Source organism: Sitophilus oryzae, unplaced genomic scaffold, assembly GCF_002938485.1.
Source record: "Sitophilus oryzae breed Bouriz unplaced genomic scaffold, Soryzae_2.0 scaffold_1060_pilon_pilon, whole genome shotgun sequence".
Lineage (NCBI taxonomy): Eukaryota > Metazoa > Arthropoda > Insecta > Coleoptera > Curculionidae > Sitophilus > Sitophilus oryzae.
The window spans coordinates 1,170,315-1,192,479 of NW_022145683.1; the positions used below are offsets into that span (position 1 = coordinate 1,170,315).

Genomic DNA, 22,165 nt, shown 5'->3' on the forward strand with positions numbered 1-22,165 from the left:
ACTAAATTATAATATAGTAAAATATTATAGACTACTAATTAACTGTTACTAAAAATACTATATATTACCAACTATGTACTTACTTATTTATGGTTAAACTCTCTTTTTTATTTGGTTCATAAATTTATCATTTCTAAAATGTCAAAATGACTTTAATAAAAAAAAGTTTAGTAGCTAACACGAAAATGATGATCGACTGTAAATATACGAATGCACAAACTAATAAAATCACAAATCACTGAAATCACTGAACTTTCCGACAAATCAGGAATATTTGAATTAATAATTATTTAAATAATGATTTAAAAATAACTTGACGGATCACCAACATTTTGTCAACTAGACAAATCTAGACCACAGACAGTAGTTAACATAGAGACTGTCATGTTCATATATAAATCAGAAATCTGTACTTTAATGTCTTTTGCGCCGTCTGGCGATGCGGAAGAAACTAAATTTGTAGTTCTATAAAATTACCATTGAGTGTCTAGGGCATGATTATACCGTGGAAAAATTTGCGGTGAACAGGCAGTTCTAAAAAGTTTTCGAAAAATATACATGGAAATTTAAAAGAAAATGCACGATTTTCAACATCTTTTTTTGCGAAAAAAAACGTCGCATACGGGTTCCTGGGGTCGAAATATACCACCCCTGAAAATATTTGCACTTATTTAAAACTCACCCTGTATAGCAAAAAATGTTTATGAGAAGGTATCCAATATACAATAGGAATAGGATGCATTTGAAATTAATAGTAAAAAGTTCACCAATGTGTTATAAATTTAAAAATATGTTTTATAAATTTTAAAGGCAAATTTTATTGTACTTTTATATAAGTTTATTATATTGTTCCATCTTCTTTTGGTACTCCTTGGTTGCAAAAATACGATTCTGTATTGATTAAAAATTACTTTGCCGATTACGTTCAACTTTTAACCTCGTTTTGTATGCCCGAATGAAAATAAGCCGTGATTATCTAAGTATTTTTTTCCATGTTGAACACTACAGTTGTATTGAAAAATATTACTTTTTTACATTGAAAAATATGTATATTTCACAAATAACAAAGTCAAAACTTGTAAATTTACATACAGACATACATACATACTGCCATTACTCGCTGACGAGTATTTGACACGCATCCGAAGATGGTCATGCAAGGCGTTTTCTTTCATGAGCTTAAAAGCCCGATACGTGATGTTATCTGTCTACCGCACTCCGAACATTCAAAAATCTCATTGCTGTTGCCTCTTTACTTTTTGGTTGTCGCTGTTAACTGAGTTTACAATTCTCCTCCATTCCGTTCTATCGTGAGCTGCTTCTTCCCATATTGTATATTTACAAGAAAAAAAAGAAAAGCTAAAAAATTGATATAATTTGATAAAAATTTTATCGATAATTTGTTTAGTTCCAATCACGAATCCTAAAATTCTCTGACAAAAATTCGATATATTTATACATCCCTAATAGAAACGGAAAAATAATGGATGATGTTCAAGCTGGAATAGCTTGTTGAATTTTTAATTTCGTATTTCTCGTTAGAGTTAGAATAAAAGTAAAAACGAAAATTCGTACACGTAGAATCGAATTGTTAAAAGTCTGAAAATGTTCCACACGTGATACGTTAAATTCTCTCATTACAAAATTCTTATTAAAATTCTATCCAGTTCTTAACTATTTGAATAATAGAAAAGTACATAATGGTTGTTTAAAATTATTTTTGTCGTATTAACTTGGAGACTGAACCCTCCATATACAGGGCAAAATTGCGCCTTTGGGATGTTCACCAAGATGTCATCAAAAAAGTTTTAAAAATTTTAAGGTTTGCTGAGTTTTTTGGAAAAACGGATTTTTTGAAAATCAATTTTATTTTTTCCCGTCGTTACTTTTTAGAAAATCATAAAACTAATTGCACATTCTCATAGCCACTTTATTAGAGCTATCTGATAGTATTTTTAGATTTTCAAATTAGCTGATATTTTGTGAGATACAGAGGCCAACTTAATTGTTTTTAAATGCGGACGTGCATTTTTTATTTTAGGTTTTGAAAGAACTTGGATTTAAATGTACAATTAGTTTTTTTACGACAAGTAACGACAGGAAAAAATAAAATTGATTTTCAAAAAAATCCATTTTTTCCAAAAAACTCAGCAAACCTTGAAATTTTTAAAACTTTTTTGATGGCATCTTGGTGAACATCCCAAAGCGCAACTTTGCCCCAATTTAAGCATGTTCGTATCTATTACGGTTATCGAGATACCAATACTCGTACCTCGAATTTGTGACACCCTGTACCAACCCATCCATAGTTGGCTTAATAATAATAATAAATATATCTTTATTTAGCATTCTAGCTAGTTAAACATGAATAATTTGGTTACAATAAAATATATAAAATACATAAAATCAATTACATTGCTCTAAATTAAACAACATTAAAAAATACTAGGAACTTTTTTAATGACATAAATGGCTTCGTATGGACGTCATCTGCCTTTTTTCTGTCGAAATCTTCCCTGAAGAGACTATAGACACATCAAAAGCGATATAGTCTAATTCCTCCTTTAGTTATAATTATGATGTTAAAGGATACCTCTCAATACCATTATCAACGTCCTCGCTAAATAAATCTAATGACGCGTAGATTAGTTATTAGTTCATAAACCTGTCATATCCTTTAAAAATAGAATTAAACCATTTGTATGTGTAGATGTACTTCCTCAAGTGACGCTTTATAACGTTAAAATACATAAGGAAGGTCCGAAACTGAATAGAAAAGCATTTTCGAACAAAGAAAATTGACCAAACGATAAAAATACTAGCAACTAGAATTTCTGTGCACGTAATTCCTTATATAAAGAGTAGTACCAGCAGACAAATCTGGTTTTTACGCAATAGACTTATTAATAAAATTCAGATTTAATTGATATGGCCTTTTACGTAAAGAAAACCTTACTCTTATGTGTGTGTTTGTAAAGGTTATTAGTTTTAATACTAATTATAGCTATAGAAATTTTCCTTAAAACTCTATTGTAAATAATAATAATACAATACGACCGAAAAAAAACCGGCGTCAAACACGGCTTGGGAATGACAATCGATGATAATTTTGACGAGGTCAAGCCTTAGACGTCTTCAGTGCCAACGGGTGATAAATATTCGAATTTATTAAATGTATTGCAAACAAAATGAGCAAAATCAAAAAACCCAACTATTTCAATAATCATTTTTTATCATTTTAGATGAACTTTCGCTTTAAAAACAATATACCGGGTGCGTCTCGAAAGTGGCTCACCCCCTATAACTTTTTTATTTTTTCAGATAAAAAAAAACGAGATTTGGTACGTTAATATATGACAAAAATTAGGATTTAGTGACGTATTCAATTGTTTTTGGTCATTTCCTGTTTCACCGGAAATGACTATAACTTCTGATTTTTAAATGGCACCCTCGGTATTTTTTTACTTTATTTGATAGAAAATGACATTCTGATTAGAATGACATATCATATGTCAACTTTTGACATTTTTGCTTAATTAAAAATCGTATTCTAACTAAATTTATTATTTAGAGAGCCATGGCTATGTTAAAAACACTAATTCTTAATCAAGGAGCCTTGGAAAAATAGATTGGGTCGTCTAATGTTTTTAGTGTCTTATCCTGGCCAGTTAGAAAATGCTCCAATCGTATTTTTAATCATACCTCAATTTTTTCAAATGGAACGAGGGTGGCTCATTAGTATATTTGAGAAAGATTTTTTTTACGAATAATTTGATACCACACACTTGGTATTTCGAGTCAAATTTTCGTTACGAACCGCAAGTTATAATTTCAAATAACCATATGCGAAAATGTCAAAGGTTGACATATGATATGTCATTATATTCAGGGTGTCATTTTTTATGGAATAAAGTAAAAAAATACCGAATGTCATTTAAAAATCAAAAGTTGTAGTCATTTCCGGTGAAAAAGGAAGTGACAGAAAACAATTGAATACGTCAATCAATCCTAATTTATGTCCATATACTAACAAACCAAATCTCGTTTTTTAACTGAAAAAATAAAGAAGTTATAGAGGTGAGCCACTTTTGAGACGCACCTGGTATTAAATGCTATTTTGAAAATACATAGATATATTTTTTTTTTAAATATCGATATTCAAACTATCGATCTTTTGTTTAAATGACCCATCCCTAGTTTCTATATCTAATTAGTCGTCTGCCAAATGTCTGTTATGAAAGCTGCGTTAATTGGAAAGATTTTAATTGATTTCAGTTGAAAAACGACTCAAACAGTGTTGGAGAATCCTTGCTCTACATTCAAAAGAGAAAAAAGTGCTTGGACAAAAACTCTGACCTGATGAGCGTTCTAATTTATTAAAATACCTTGATAATCTTTAGTTAATTAATTAAATATCTTCTTAATCTTTAAATAAATAAAATATATTAGATCTTTAATATTCAAAATAAATGCTTGACAGTGTTTGTTTGGTAGAATCTAGAATAGATAATGATAATACTAAAGCTATAATACAGGGTGGTCCGAACTGTATTCCGGAAGCTTCGCATATTCTGTAGATGAAAATAAGTAAAAAAGATCGTATAAATGTATGTGCTAAAATGCTTTGTTTCTGAGATACAGGGTGTAGAAGTTTCATTTTTATTTCGATTTTTTCCATATAATTTCTGAAGGAACGTCAATATTTGGATCAAAAATTGGTGTCTGGGAGTTTTTTGACATGAGAAATTTGATTTTGATGCCAATATGACTCCTACTTTTCCTCCTACTGTTTTGAAGAGTAATAACTTTTCGTCCGTACCTGTATAAAACCTACTGAGTGAAAAATTATACATTTCCATGACATTTTACGGAAAAAATGTCCCTTGGTAAAAATCGCTATGAGCAACTGTTCTCAAGATATTTAAAATGAAAATAATCAATACATCTCATTATTGACAAAAAATAAACACGTTGAGTAGATAATATAATTATTTGACTGAACTAATAAATTTTGAAAATTTTTATTTTTTTAAATTTATCATAAATTTTTCTGCCAAAAAAATTATGATAAAACAGTTTCTGTTGAACTTTTGGAACAAAAACATTTCAAATTTATGATTGCAGTCTAATACCTATTTAGTCAACATGTTTAAATTATGTCAATGATGAATGATGACACGTATTGGTAATTTCGATTTGAAATATCTCCAGAACCATTACTCGTTGCGATTTTTACCAAGAGACCTTTTTTACATAAAAAAAAGTCGTAAATGTATATTTTTTTACTCAATAGTTCTAACAGGTATGGACGAAAAGTTATTACCCTTCAAACCAGTTAAAAAATATATAGGTGGCGCCCTCTACAAGTAAGAGTCATATTGACATCAAAATCAAATTTCTCATGTCAAAAAGTTTCCAGGCACCAATTTCTATACAAATATTGAAGTTACTTCATAAATTATTTGAAAAAAATTGAAATAAAAATGAAATTTCTACACCCTCTATCTCAGAAACTTAGCATTTTAGGATATACTTTTATACGATTTTTTTTTACTTATTTATATCTGCAGAATATACTGCCTAAGTTTGCGGAATACAGTTTGGACCACCCTGTATATACAGAATACAAGAAAGCGTAACGAGCATATTATACGGGCTGGAGCAAAATTTGTGATGTAAAATTATAGGACACCATTTTTTTGGTGCGAAACAAAGGAGATGATATCAGAGATAGTTTTAGCGATTTTTAATAGTTTATGGTGTATAGTGAACTTTGTATAAACATCATTACAATGGGTGTTTTGTTCAGATTTCAAGTGTAAAAGCCACAGCGAGAATAAAGAAATCGGAATTACGTTTCTAGATAAATAAACAATTAATTTTCTGCACTTCACCTTTGACACGGGGCACTGTTTGGTGACAACTGGGAACAATTTGATCTCGGGTATTATTGGTCCTATTGGTATTCTTTAGTCATTGACAAGAATAGAATATACTCGAGGATATACTAAAATCTCACCAACAAAAACTGTCACTGTTAAGGAACCTCTCGCTGAACAGACTGTGAAAAGTTCGAAAAAACGTCGAAAATAAGATCTCAACACTTAAAATTACTTTATTTTATTGTAGTATCCCTTGCCTTTACACCTAATACATCACTTCCTGGTCAGTACAGGAAAACCATAAACCATAAAGAAATCAATATTTTTACACAAAAGAACTGGTTCTTTACAAAATTCAAAGTGACCAGTAAAAATATAATAAACTTTTATTGTCAAAGCTCTTGGTTTGCCTTCAATCAAACCATATTTGAAAACTTTTAAACTACCTGAGTAAGAGTGTTTGGTATTTTCCTTAAACAAAATAATTATTTTCGAAAACCTTCAATATTTAGGTACCGTACCATCGAAAAAAAAACGGCGTCAAGTTGGCTTGGAAATGACAATCGATGACATTCCCCATATATTTTACATGCAAAATCACACCGATCTTCATTTGATTGAAAAGAGACGGGGAATACCTTAACCATTCGCTGATGACATACTCCTAATTGCCAATAGTTCTGAAGAACTACAAGCCAGCAATAAAATAGGTCTCAAACCAAATAATTATTTTCGAAAACCTTCAATATTTAGGTACCGTACCATCGAAAAAAAAACGGCGTCAAGTTGGCTTGGAAATGACAATCGATGACATTCCCCATATATTTTACATGCAAAATCACAGCGATCTTCATTTGATTGAAAAGAGACGGGGAATATCTTAACCATTCGCTGATGACATACTCCTAATTGCCAATAGTTCTGAAGAACTACAAGCCAGCAATAAAATAGGTCTCAAACAAAATAATTATTTTCGAAAACCTTCAATATTTAGGTACCGTACCATCGAAAAAAAAACGGCGTCAAGTTGGCTTGTAAATGACAATCGATGACATTCCCCATATATTTTACATGCAAAATCACACCGATCTTCATTTGATTGAAAAGAGACGGGGAATATCTTAACCATTCGCTGATGACATACTCCTAATTGCCAATAGTTCTGAAGAACTACAAGTCAGCAATAAAATAGGTCTCAAACAAAATAATTATTTTCGAAAACCTTCAATATTTAGGTACCGTACCATCGAAAAAAAAACGGCGTCAAGTTGGCTTGGAAATGACAATCGATAACATTACCCATATATTTTACATGCAAAATCACAGCGATCTTCATTTGATTGAAAAGAGACGGGGAATATCTTAACCATTCGCTGATAACATACTCCTAATTGCCAATAGTTCTGAAGAACTACAAGCCAGCAATAAAATAGGTCTCAAAATGAATTTAGCAAAAACTAAAGTAACGTACAACGAACTGATTGAGTGAGAGATGAGTGAGAAACAATACAACACTGAAAATAGTTGAAGAATATATATGTTTGAGCCAACTAATACACAACTCAGCATCTGTACTACCAGAAATCAACAGCAGAATTAGTAAGCATGGAGTACATAGGAAGTAGGAAGAAACTCAATCATATTCAAATTCAATAAATCTAGAATACCACTTCATCTAAAGGGGAAATATTTGATCAATGTTTACTACTAGTCATGAGCATGCGAAACCTGGACGCATATTACAAGGAAACTGCAGGCCGCACAACGCTCGATGGAACGAAATATGCTGGGAATAACGAAGAAAAACAGTAAAAAATAAAGTGGATACAACAAAAGATCCAATTAATAGATGTCATCCAGAGAATCAAATCCCCCAAATGACAATGGACAGGACAGCGGGCAAGAAAGACTGACAATAAATGGACCACAAAAATTACAGGATAGTACCCACGAGGAATTAAGAGACCTAGAAGAAGACCAAATCTAAGATAGGACCATGATTAGGAAATTAGGATAGCGTGAACCCGCATAACCAACAATAATGGGCCCAATTCCTAGATTAAATATGTGAGGGAGAATACACCATAACTGAAAATGGTTGAATAAGCTGGAAATGATGATGATAATGATATATCATGTGACATGATATTTATATAAATATTTTTCATGATGAAAGGTATTTTTCAACCCTGATGTTAATTCGAGATTTCAGTTAACACAGAAGTCGCATAGAAGAATGTATTGGAGCTAATCAATTTCAAATAAAAGCACAGTTGTTCGACATGTGTTTGGAATGAATTGTACAGTTATCTTCATAATGATAATCCCGAGGTTATCATCGACAATAAATCAAACAGATATTTAAACAATAACATTTAAAATTATAGTTATATGCTTTTTAAAATTAGATTCCCAAATTCTGTAGAATTATTTATCATTGTTTTAGTCATTATTATTTAATTATGACAATAGATGGATTAAAAATAATATTAAAACCGAGATTAAAACAGTATTTAGAATCATGAAAAAATAGTAATGTCATGATGGTTAAACAAACTAAAAAAAACAGTAAATATACATACCAACTTTCATTCACTCAAGGTAATTTAGTCATAACCAAATATTATAACATTTAATTGCTTACGTAAACTATAAATATTTAACTAGTTAAACATATAAAAAAGATAAACTCAAATATCTTTGGGCTTGGTGAAACAACGTTAAGAAAATCGTCTTGTGATGGTGACACAAAAATACAAAATACTATCGACAATTGAACGGCTGTTAAACCGATTTTGAAGTAAGCCAATTTAGTAAATATTCACAATGTTCTTGTTGCGAAATATCCATGGCTCTGAAATTCGCAGCTTGTTAAAAATAGACTATGCCTATGCAATAATTGTTGGTATTCCCCACTTAGAAGTATTAAAATAAACAGACAACAAGCTCATAAATCACTAATCTGTCATTATCTAGCCCGATAAACTCTCTGCAAAGACGCACTATCGTATCAAATACAAATAAAAAAACTTAATAATAATAAAAAAACACTTGCCTTGAACGAGAACAGCCCCCAAACTGTCAGAATTCCTCCTGCAAGTGACTTGACACACGAACCAAAAACACAAACACAACGCAAATTTTCGGGGGTTGAGCGCGTTCAATTAATTGATTCGAGTAGGCAGAGGGTTAATTGTCGACGGCAACTTGCAAACGACAAATTGTAGTCGCTGCCACACCGCAGAATTACTACAAAATATGAACACAAACTTTTCGCCAGGCTCCCCGAACAAAAAACTGGGAGAAAGTGACGTTTTGGTGGGGGGTCATGTCGCCTTGACTTGACGTTTTAAATCTGACAACTGTTGACGTTTCTGTTTTTGATACAGGGTACAGGGATTTGATAAAATACGGATTAATTTGTCGAATGAACTTCATTTATAATTAAATCATGGTTTTACTGCAAAAATTACGAAATACGTGTAAAGATTCGCGGTGATCTCACGTTTAAACTCATTTTATTAGATAGACAGTTAAATATAATCAGATCGTTTAACTGGTTGCCTACACTTAGAGATTTAAAATCCATTTTTAAAAATAGTCAAAAAAACAAATTGACCAGTAACTTAATGATTAAATAATTGTTTTGGAAATGTTTTTTTTTTACTTTCTGACTCAAGAACTTCATAATAAATCTTAATATTTTACAGAAGCGAGTATGAGCTAGTAAAAACATGTAAAAATTGTTTTTACACGGGAAATGATATTTTACGTTTAAAAAAGCGTTTTACGTCTTTTAAACGTAAAAATTCTTTTCCAGGTTAGTTAAGCCTCTATACAATCGCTGTTAACAGTTGTCACATCTTTGCACAATAGGTATTTTAATTTATTTTACCTGTCTGGTAAATTTATTGATAAAATATACACGTTCTTTCTTGTTAAAATCCAAATTAAGGCAGAAATAATAATTCTATTTTCGAAAGGAAGAGAAATGTCATACTTCATTTTTTAGTTATGTTTTTCTATTTTCTACGTGTATTTTCTCTCTAAACGTAAAAAACAGGCAATTACTCGAAAAACAGCATCCCTGATGGTACGACCATTTTCTTGAGCATTTTAATAAATTACGGAATAATTAATTAAACAATTTTTAATTCTAGCCGAAAATTAAATTTCAAAAAACAGTGGCGTACGAAGGTATTCTCAAAAATGGAAAAAATATTCATACTTTAATTTTTTCATCTTACCCTGTATATACTTGATATATGGGTATACACTTTGAATAAGAAGACTAAGGAAGGAGCATAATGCTATCCATGTATTCATGCATGGTGGGCGGAAAAGCCACCATAAAAGCTCTCTAGGGTGGGGATCCTTGACAGTTCTGTTTGACGATTCATTTGACACATTTGAATTTGATTTGAAATTTTGTGGATTTGTCAGTCTTTACGGAGCTTATTTTATGTTATTTATTATTTATTCTACTACTGATAGTTGTATAAAGGTAGTAAATCTAGATGGAAATTGTGGCAGAACTTAAATTAACAGTGACACTATCGCGATTTATCGAAAAATACTCTAAAATAGTTGGTTGTGTAGCGTGCGGTAGATCTCGGCAAAAATTGAGTGAAATAATGGAACAACTTTTCGCTAGTATGTGACTATATAAAATACATACGTGTAGTAAACCGATCATTTATGAAATTCACTTAAATTAACTAAATTATATATTTTTCTTGCATTTTAGCTTTTAATTATTACTTGTCAAAGATTAGATGTCAAAGAATTTAGATACGTTAATTTGACTTACCTGCTTCAGTAGCGTATCGGATGTTTGTGTTAATAAATACTTATTTTAACTTATCTATTTTTATTAGAATTACATATTTTTATAACAATTTTAATAACTACCAACATTTATTCACAACGTAAAATAAAACAACAAATTATTGAGTCTACCCCACGTCTACCCTACATCATAGTTTTACATTTTTTAAATAAAATTAGAACGACACTGATAAACCGGAATTTAAGTCGGCCATATTTGAGGCCCATCGCGGTGTACCTAAGATTTTTGATATGCTCCTTCCTTAGTCTTCTTATTCAAAGGGTATACAGCATGGTACAACGAAAACAAGGTATGATCGATAGCGGCTCCAATTTCGTTAAGTTTGCGCATACCACCTGTGACGTCATACGCCATACAAAAAAATATCCATATTGTTCAATTGCCACTAATAAAAAAAGACTTAAAATAGGGAAGAATTAGGACATAACCCCAAAAGTTATGTTTTGACATCGAGCTTGACATTTGAAAAATTATTTTCACATTTTGACACAATCAAATTTCACAGATGACACAATCTGTTTGACAATTTGAAATTGGCGCGCAGAGCTTGCCGACCAATGGTGCCGTTTATCACCTGTGACGTAGTGGCCAACCTGCGCAATATCATACCTTGTATTCTTTGTACCATGGGTATACAGGGTATGTCCTAGGTGAGATAGATTATAGGGAATGTAGAAAGGAAATAAAACTCCAATTAAATATCTGTCCACATATTTTATATGAAACAAAAAAGAGAGAAAAAAAATGAACATTAAAAATGTGAAAAATTAGTCATAAATTAAATATAATTATTCTACAACACTGATAATAATAATAATAATAGCACGAGTCGGCAAAATCACAACTTTTTCTCTCCGAAGCATTGCACTCTGCCTCACCAAATTTCATTCACGTAGATTTTTTTTTCCTATTTATTCATTGAATCACAGATAATATTAACTGTACAAACCCGCACAATGGCGGACGTAAAAAATAAATACATCAATATACACATTTACTACTATTTTTTCTATCGTTTAATATTATTAAAAAGCAGGAAAATAAAAATAGCGACTCTGTTTTTTTTTTGTAAAACTCTATACACTAATATCGTTTTAAAAATATTTTATTATTCTGTAATAGGACTTTGATTTGTATTGAGTTTGTTGTTGCAAAATTAATACCATAAAAAATTAAGAAAAAGAAACGATGTCGTGGCAGCCTTCGAAACAACGGTCGAGGGCTACTCTGACACCATTTTTTTTCTCGAAAAAAATCGTTTGTTGAATTGAATAATTTCCATTCAAATTTACCGCGTTCTTAAAGAGACATAAAGAAAAAAAAACAAGTTAGTTATAAGATCCCTGAGCTTGAAAACGAATTATATAATAATACTAATTTATTAATAACAAAATATAATATAAAATTTTCTAAATTATGTTTTTTTCTGTACTATTCGTTTGACAAATAGTTAATCTAGTTGTTTCAAATAAAAAAGTAATGAATTCTGTTGATTGTTTTTAACTTAAGAAAATATCAAGTTTTGTTAAAAAAATATTTGGAATCCACTGGACACCAAAATTGATTAAATAAGAAACTTAAAAAATTAATTTTCGAAAAAATTATCAGGCGTAATAAAAATAATTTTGAAGTTACACACAACTTTTGTATGAATAAAATCAATACAATTTTTTAAAAAAATATTTGATAAAACAACAATGATTGCACTTAAATTCAAAAAATGTCCTACTTAAAAAAACATCTTCTCTTAGACTTGGTAACTAAATAACATTAACAAAATCAATAGATTCCGTTATATGCACCAATAGAATTGCATAAAATTATACCGCGTGATCGAATAAAAACGTCGTCATGGTAGGCGTAGAAAAATTCAATTTAAGTTTTACTATATCTATCCATGAAATTCTTGACAGGAACAACGGATAATGAAGAAAGAATCCTAAAAATTAAAAGGCAAACATAGAATGTCGTTTTTATTCTTTGATAGATTGTTATTGATAGAATTTTAATTAACATCATATTTTTTGCTGTTTTAAAATGTTAAAGCACATTTATTTAGGTTCCTACAGAAAGGGTGATAATAGTTATTGGAAAACGTGATACATTAACAACACCAAAAAATATGACGTTAATCAAAATGAATAATAACCATCTGTCAAAGATTTCATCGAAATCCTATTACCATAGAAACGCCTTTTAATTTTTAGGACTTTTCAATCGTCTTTTCACGTTTTTTTTTAATTCTTTAAATGAGTATGAAAATTTGGAAAAGTATAAACGGGATTAACCATTTTAGAACAATTTTTTTATGAAGAATGTATTTTGCTCAAGATGTCAATATTAAAACGTTTTTCCTCTTGTAAAGATAATCCGGGGATACTGACTGTTTAATAAAATCAGAGTAATTATGAAAAAAGTGTTATTTTAGAAAATTTTAGCACCCTGTATCTCAAAAGATACATTTTTATGATATATTACAACATGAAGTTGTTGTTTTTTTTTAAATAGGTTGTCACACCCATTTAAATATTGGCATGTCATGATAGAGACAGAATGAAACTCACTGTCAAAAACTCCATTTATGGATATAGTTAAAGTTTAAAGAATTAAAATATTTTTTTATTATTTTCATTCTGTAAACTTTGATATAGTAAAGCGACGTCATTTTTATTCCGATCACGCGGTACACAAACAAAAAAAATGTAAGAAAACATCACAAAAAATATCAACGTTGTTGCCAGTTCGACGTATTCACACTAAACCGAAATAAAAATAGAAAATAAACAAAAATATCACCGGTTTCACGTTAATCACTTATATATACAAAAATTGACGTCCCAACGTGTGAACCACTAAGACGTACGTCACCTAGACGTCACCACCGTCGTTTCTATACCCAGCAGTTCCTTCACCTTGTCACTGTACTTGACCAGCGCTATTTTCGTAGCCCTGGTGTTGATTTTCTCGCCCATATTGAGGAACTGGCAACAGTGCGCCTGTTCGAGGAAGTCCGTCATTTTCAGTTCGCGCAGCACGCTCTTGTAGTTGACGGGTGCGTTTGGTGAGGTAGGTGGCGCGATTTGACGTAAGAGGGCGTCGCGCGATTTGATTTTGAGTTGGTTGGAGAGATCTTGCAGCAGGACCCAGCGTTCTGTGGGGGGCTCGCCGCGCAGAGTGTAGAGGTTAGGGGGAAGGGTTTCGGACATGTCGATATCGATGTCTTCGAGTTCCGGATCTGCGTCGGCTTCCGGTGCGTCGTCCAAGATATCGTATCCGGACTCTTCCGGATCTGAAAAAAACAATGATTTGTATAAAACACAAATAGCACAGCATACAGAAAGATATAAGGAATTTTTCAAGCTGATTCATTGAAAGCCGATTATAGTCTGTTTTACGAATCAGGAAATATTTCGACATATAGTGACAGAAAAAAGGCAGATTGGACTCTTAATCTCAGAGCTGAGTTCGTGTCCCACGTTGGGCGCCAAAACTAACAAAAAAAAAGAGAAACACTATATTTTAAACGTACCAAAGCATGAAGCTGGTCCTTGGAACTCCCACGGTCCTCCACCGCTCTCTCCTTCTTTATCTGTCATATAGCTCATTAGTAGCTTTCTTGTCGTCTCGTCTGCTGCTAAAGAGAGAGGAGTTACTCCCGAGTAAGTAGCCAAAGAAGGATCGGCTCCGTACGAGAGCAACAGTCTAACAATTTCCACGAAACCATTCTCAACAGCTTCATGGAGAGGCCTAAAAATTAAGAAAAAAATTGTTATTATATCTAAGTGCATTAGGGGGTATTTTATCCACGCAAGAATGTTTAAAATTTGAAAAAAAACGTTTAATTTTCTTATGCGGATAAAATGCAAATAAAACAATGGTGAAATACAACGATGATGTAACACCAAAGGTTCCCCAACTGTAATTTCAAAATAAGTGAAACTATCTGTAATTTCCCAAACAGATATCCTACAGATCAACTGTATAAAAAATAAAATAAAAATAATGTAAATCTAGATGTAATTACCTGACACCGCCTTGAGCAGATTCATGTACATTTGCGCCGTACTGTAACAGAAACCTGGCAATTTCTAAGTGACCCCGTATACAAGCTTCATGAAGTGGAGTATAGCCTGCATTGTCCTTTGGAGATGGGTTGCATTCCATTTTCTCCAAACAATAGGCCGTTATGTCCTGAAATTAATTATACGTTTAATATAGAGTATCATAATACAGGGTGTCTGATAATAAGTGCCAGTATTTCAATTGGTAGTATATTTTTCGATCGCAGAAACAAATCCAAAGTTTTTCTTGATATTTTTTGGGAAATTTAAAAAATATTTTTAGAGCCCATTTAAACAATATTTTTAGACAATATTTTTGGTACAAAAATGGGTTAAAAATATGACAAAATCAGATTAATATATTAATAAGTAAAATATAATGTTAGACTAAAATATTGCGAAATCTGGCAGACTTCTTCTGTATATTAAATTCCATGAATAGATGTAAAGTTATTTACTACTGATATATCGAAAAAGTGGTTGTAAGAAGAAATTCCTTATTGCTTGAAAAATTACGGCGCTCAGTTTAAATTTCACAAGACGAGCTACTGAACGTTGGTGCGCAAGTAAGAACGGTTTAGTGAATACCTAAATCGGAGCCAAGGTAAGGGAGCAGATGATTTTACTGGAAATTACAGGATTTGTTAGTATAAACAGTCGGTTTATATTATTTTATATCATTATATCTGGTTTTATTTTTTTGGGGGATTTTATACTTAGTTTGCACACGAGTAAATAAATATATAAACCCCTTAAAAAACTTGCATTTATTTTAAGACACACCCTTTATAATAACGATAGTAAATTAGTGATTTTTTCTTTGTCAAAATACAAAGATTAAATCAATTTTAAAGATACAGTACAATACTCACCTCATACCCAAGTCTCGCAGCCCTATGAAGATGGGTCTCCCCAATCCCTTTGTTCATCACCCAAGTCTTTATCTCTTTCTGTATGTCATCAACCGACTCAGGAGCCTTAGTAACAACCCTTCTTCTCCTCTCTACACTACTGCTCTCCGTAGTCTCTTCTTTCTTAACCTTCTTCTTCTTCCGAATATAATCGAAACCGGAACTAAGTTTCCGTCGCATTTTCCCGAACCTACTACGCCTCTTTCCAGAGATACTTCCATCCATAGTCTCGTCTCCATCCAAGGAAGTCGTTTCAGATCTAGCATCAATGTCTCTTCTTATAAAGTCCATGATGGAAACGTTATCCTCGTTGTACTCGTCGTCAAAAACTTCAGTCTTGATCTTTCTATTAACTAGTTCCTTCAGCAAACTGGTACTCTCGCTGTTGGTCAGTTTGTCCTTCATAATCTTCCTCAAACAGTTTCGGTTGTTCGAAGGACTGACGTTTTCTTTCTTGACAACCAGTATCTCCTCCAAGGTTTTGGAGAAGGGTTCTAAGTCTTTGAGTTCCTCCTTGATTTGTGCATCGTTTATACAAGTGACTGGAGGTGCAGATGCAGGTCTGTCTTCACCGAAAACTTCCTTAATAGTGGCCCTCTGTTTCATGGCTCGCGTTTCTTTACGAGTCCGAGATGACATAACTATAGTGGTGAACTTGTCATGCACACCCAAAACACTGCTGCCACTATTGATAAAAGCGTCCTTGAAGTTGTTGACTGTATCTTTTCGGAAAGGAAGCACAGCTGATTTGGCATTGATGACAGGTGATTTAAGGCCCTTAGATTTTTCCGGAGATTTTTCTGATAACGCTATACTTGGAGTGGGAGTTGCAAGTAACTCCACCCCATTATCAGACTTAGGAACAACCTTCGGACTGTGATCCTCCTTTCTCTTAACCCTCCTTTTTTTCTTTCCACCGCACTTCTCCAAAAGTCTATCCAGTATCGACAGATTCTCCATTTTCGTATTTGGTAGACTCCTAATCGATGAGGACCCTTCAGAATCATAGTTAGTTTTCTTAGAGAATAAATTAAAGCTACTTGTACTCTCGCTGTCGCTGTCTATCGGCTCGGATTTGAACTTTTTGATGCACTTCTTGCTGGAAGGTTCCTTAATCTCTACTTCAGTCGTTACTGAGGTTGTCGGAGATTGAGGACATGGATCTAAATCGGGAAGGGAAGTTGACAGTCTCATTGAAGCTGGAGGTCTGGTGACCTGGATTAAACTTGGAGGCATGCGAAGGGATTTCTTGTAGTTACAAACTTCCTCTTCCCAACCGGGATAGAAATCTGAACCATCACCAAACAAGGGTTTTTTGGCAGGTCGGACTATTACGGAATCGGTGGATTTGCGTCGTTCTTCGGGTACTTCAGACTCCGTGGTAACTTCCTGTTTGATTTCGTCAGTTATTTCTTGTTTGATTTCGATTTTCAACACTTGGGACTCATCTTCTTCAACTTTACTATTTTCGTCCAAAGGTTTGTTGGCTTCTTCCTCTAATTTAACATCTTTAGTTGGTATTTTTTCACCTTCCTCGTCACTACTCTCACTGGTACTGAGAACTTTTCTTCTAACCTTTCGTTTGTTCCTAATCATCGCCAAAGTCTCATCTTTTGTTATCTCACTATCCGAATCAGAGTCGCTTTTGATAATATTCTCTACCAAGGGTGTTTCACAATTCGACGAACTAGGGAGTGACATCGGTTCTTCCTTAACAATAGCTGTCAATGGTTCAGATTCGGGTTCTTGTTTCACCATAGTTGTTTCACTATCTACTTCTTTTTTAATTTGTACTTCACTTGTTTTTCTTTTGACCCTTTTAACTGGTGATTTTTTCAATTGTTCTACAAAAGTATCGCAAATAGAACCAAAAATATCATCTTCAGGAGTGCTAGGCCTGAAAGGAGGCTCCATTTTGATTTCATTATCTGAAACACTGACAGAAACACCTGCAGGTTTCAAAGAGTTCCTCCTATCCCTCCTCATAGCTTCCAAGGACTGTCTTTCCAACACTGGCATTTCGTTTTCATCATCTGAGTCAGGAAAGTCAAAAACAGAAGTCTCCGAAGAGCTTCTTAGGCCAGACTTGTCTCTTCCGGGTACTCCATTTTTGGCTGACTCCTCTTCGTTTCTACTGAACAGTCTTTTTCTCGGTGCCATTGCGGCCTGGCGCTCTTTGAGTAGTTTAGGAGGACTCGTACTGCCGCTCGTTGTACTGGAACAACTCGATATCTGCTGAACTGTCGGTCTTTGAGGAGATTTCATTTGATCTTCGATAATCAGTTGAATAATAGCGTCCCTAGCTGCGTTGTTGTTTTCTGTGTGCAGTTGTTTTAGTTCCCCTTTCGTTCTAACTCTAATCTCGAGGACAGTTTCGAGGTACTCGATGTGAGCATCCGAAGAACTACCGTTCATGACTGCATTAGCGTTCCCAACAAGTTCTTTGATGTCCTGGACGCTAGCGGGCGGTACTGGAGATACGTTGTTCCGATCTATCGCAGGTTTAGGCTGTAAAGGAGCTTTAACATCGGTGTTAGGGTAATGAATATCCGATCTTTGCGATATAACATCGTGAGACTTTTGTTGTTCGAGTTTTTTCTGCTCCTTCACCTCGATAGTGTTTCTGAGCAAGTTCAAAACACGCTTGTTCACCGATCCCGTAGCAGATTGTCTACTAGTAGTCGGTAACAAGGGACTAGAGTTAGACCGACTTGCCGGATTTAAATACAACTGTTTCGGTTGATTATACGTCGAATACTGATGATTTACTGTGACAGGTTCTTGAGGAAACCCATGATTAGGCTTGAAATTCTGCTTGTTATAAGCTGCCTGTTGGTAATTTTGATCTGGATAACCATGAGAGATCACTGACGTTGAAATAGACGGACTGTGTTGTTGGGAATGTTGTTGGTGTCCCATCAACTGTTGTTGCTTGTAATGAGAAAGCTTTTGTTCAATCTGGAAATCGATAGACTGTCTCCAGTTTTCAACTTTAGGGATTTTGTGAGGTATCACCGGCGGAGGTAACTCGCTAGGCCTCTTCGCCGGATTATCATAAGAGAACGACTTTTGACTAGTAGAACTACTGAATTCTGCTCGAATAGCACCTTTGGGTGAGACCTGCATATGAACGGAAGTTGAAGGAACATGTCCGTTATGAAACCGTTTATCCTGGTAGATTTGAGAGTAATCAGGCCTAATATTCGTGTTGTTTTGTTCGTAGGAACTTTTTCTCAAAGCCTCCGTAGTATTTCTTTTAGGACTCCACCCAGAGTTACGAGGGTGATTGAAATCTGGCTGAAACTCTACTTTAGGTGCTGACACTGCAGCGGCCTGAGATCGGTGAGTTAAATTTATCTGAATAGTGTTTATATCCAAAGTGGGATAACTATGAGTCACGGTTGTATTTTTACTTGGAGTGTGTTTAATAATACCACCAGATTTTTCACCCTCTTCAGTAGAATCTGCAGAAGTTCTAACAGTCTTCACAGACAGATCTAGAGGACTTTCTCTTTTCTGTTTGATCGGTTCATTAATCACATTCACCCTTTGGAAGTTTGCAGGATGTTGTTCTCTAGACTGAACCCTCGGTACATTCTGAACTTCAGCTGGTTTGGGGTGATTGAAATATTCCTGATGTTGAGTTGCATTGTAATAAGAATTATTTGAAACGTTCCCGTACGAATTAACTGGTTGTGTGACGACCTGTGAGACGACTGGTTGATGGTTTTGTACAGGAGGGACACGGTAGTGATTGTAATTGAGGTTAGAGTTAACCAGAGGCCTGTCTTCTCGTTTAGTTAGAGGCTGTTGAGCTGATACTGTATGTGTTACGTGAGAATAAGCGCTTGATGACGGTAACCTGGTTCGGGGAAGAGCAACTTTCGGAGTTTGCTCTTTCGTGACATTTTTACTGGACTGGTAGTTCGATAATGCAGCGATAGGTGGAAGATTATGCGTCGTTCTATAGGTTTGTTGCTGATTACTGCCCTGATAACTGCTTTGCTGCCCTGATACACTCGGCGTAGGAGGGGCGTAAGCTTTCTGTTTGTAATATTGACCCTGTGGGGTCGCTTGGTATTGCCCTGTCGCATAACTAACAGTAGTTTTAGGCTGATTAGGATAGTGTGGACGCTGATGATACGTATACTGTGACGTCGGAGCTTGATAGGCCTGTTGATAACTCTGACTTTGACTCGAAACAATTGGCAATTGTTCCCTTGTTGCTGGATTTCGAGCTATTTGAGGAGATTCGGGCGGATGATAGGGGGAGCTGGTAACAATGTGCGGTTGGTATTGATGATTAGAGGTTTCCCGTGACTGAGGCCTGGTGAACTGGAAACCTAGCTGTGCTGTCGAGGTTGGAGGATGTTGCTCTTGAGGATACAGATTGTGGTACTGCCTGGGAATCTCTTGGTATTGCGCTGGGCCGGATGGAGGTCTCGACGCTGAAGGTGGTCTTTGGACGGGAGTGTGTTCTCTCGCCGGTGGCCTGTGAATATTACAAAAAATTAAATAAATATCTCTAACTGTGTGTTATTTTATTGCTCTCCTGGTAATTATCTTTTTATTTATTTATAATATCATTATAAATTATAGCCTATAGGTTATTCTGATGCATAAGCTATATTACTGTAAAGTTTCATTAAAATCCATTCAGTAGTTTTTGCGTGAAAGAGTAACAGAAATTTATACATCCATCCAGACATACAAACTTTCGCGCTTATAGTATTAGTAAGGATACTTCTATCCCTAACCGATTTCCAAGCAAGAAACGTACCTGTTGAGTTCTGGTGGGACATTATGGTGTTGCCAATGAGTTTGAGGTGTCCCCGTCGCCGGATTCCCACGCTGTTGGTGCTGTTCTGCGGCGGCTTGACGCGGCTGCGCGGTTTGCTGGTGCTGTTGCTGCTGGAAGTAGGGGCTGGCCGCCGCGGCTGCCGCTGCTGCTGCTGCCGCGTTGCCCGACGGAAGCCCCTGGAAATACTGACGCGCCCCCTCCAATACGTTGGTGAAGGAAACATCCATAATCTGCAGGCGACAACCTGCTCAATCGCGCTCGACCTGCATCAGAAAACATGTTCGTATACTAACGGTCATTCCATATCAGAGTTGAAAGCAGGGTGCAATGATTTAATTCCACTTGTTTATAAATTTATGATAAATCGAAAAATAACTGTAAGTTATAAAAACTTTTCCTATAAAGTTATATAAAAGTATTCCTACAACAAATATATCTATTCATCAAATACAAAGTTACACTTGCTGTTGTAACGTTTAAATACTTTAATAAATCAAAAAATAATTGTAAAAGATATAACATATAACACATGTACCTACTTAATATCTATTCGTCTATTAAAATGTTGGACACATTTTTGAAGTTATTCCGTGTGAATCCATTATACCGTATGATCGAAAGAAAAAAACGGCGTCCAGTTGGCTGGGAAATGACGATTGATGAGAAATGACAAACCCATATAAATTAATTTACATATAAAATGATAGCGATCTTCATTTCATAGCCATTGCTGACGCCGTTTTTTTTTCGATCATATGATAGATACTTCTAAATGGCAGAGATTTATTTTGAAATTGTGAAGTGCCCGAAATCCGGTATTCGAATACATTTCATTCGCAAACTCAAGTGCAGAACTAGTTTCTTGTCTTTCCGTTGTCAGGTTATATTTTTATATTCCCGAGGACTATAATAATCAATTCAAAAATTTGCTGGTGTCAAGGCTGTTTGATTTGAAAATCCCTTTGATCCAAGCGGGCGATTTTTTTCCGGAAATTGGGGCATCGGCAAAGTTTACAGAATAAAATATATCGGTGGCCGATACGGAAAAACGACACGCCCCGTAGAAGTGTTAATATTATCGATATTGGGCAGAGTTAGAAAGATTTGGCCATTTAGGATAGGAGTTTAAATAGAAAATTGATTAAAATCAAAAAAATCCGATTAAAATAAAAAAAAATTACGATTTTTTTGCACCCTGGTTGAAAGAAAACATGTATTTGTATTTTTAAACAAAACATGTGTTTATTTCTTACTGAATTAATATAAGCTTAAAGCTTATATCGTCTTGGTTAGGCTAGCCATAAACGGACAAAATATACTACATTTCATACAGGCAGTATTAAAATATGAAACAATAAACCGTAAACAAGAAAATAAAATAAATAATTATTTTAATATCGTAAAATTACAGTTAAGTCACAGAAGTTAGTTTGTGGTAAGTTTGTAGTTTTTAAAATATGGCGAATGCGCTGGGGAATTCATATTTGTCGAATTTATTGTGAAATTTCTGTTTACCAACAACATGGCTCGACTCAATGATTAGCTTAGTTCCCGAAAAACAGTTAGTTACACAATTATTTTGTTACTAGACGGAATTAAACCCAATTTTTAACAAAAATTTCCATCGCTATTGGAAAATAATTCTTTGTTGCGATACAAAA

The 22,165-nt window shown here is 34.0% G+C and overlaps 2 protein-coding genes across 3 annotated transcripts in view; both read right to left on the reverse strand.

Moving 5' to 3' along the window:
* LOC115877607 (E3 ubiquitin-protein ligase RNF19A-like) overlaps window positions 1–9,202 on the reverse strand; it is a 62,938-nt gene extending 53,736 nt beyond the window's left edge. Inside the window, exon 1 of one of the 2 annotated variants that reach the window (XM_030893854.1) lies at window positions 8,938–9,202. The gene's annotated coding sequence lies outside the window, so the exon portion shown is untranslated. Of the gene's footprint in view, window positions 1–8,464; window positions 8,738–8,937 lie in introns of those variants that run through there. The other variant, XM_030893859.1, reaches the window with a different exon arrangement.
* Window positions 9,203–11,432: 2,230 nt separating this feature from the next.
* Window positions 11,433–22,165, reverse strand: part of LOC115877640 — a 105,283-nt gene continuing 94,550 nt past the window's right edge. The window contains exons 4-8 of the mRNA XM_030893885.1: window positions 20,484–20,767; window positions 15,665–20,195; window positions 14,756–14,922; window positions 14,261–14,478; window positions 11,433–14,020 (exon numbers count right to left, since the gene is read on the reverse strand). Of these exons, the coding sequence (XP_030749745.1) occupies window positions 13,596–14,020; window positions 14,261–14,478; window positions 14,756–14,922; window positions 15,665–20,195; window positions 20,484–20,731 (5,589 nt within the window). The 5' untranslated portion in view covers window positions 20,732–20,767 and the 3' untranslated portion in view covers window positions 11,433–13,595. The remainder of the gene's footprint in view (window positions 14,021–14,260; window positions 14,479–14,755; window positions 14,923–15,664; window positions 20,196–20,483; window positions 20,768–22,165) is intronic.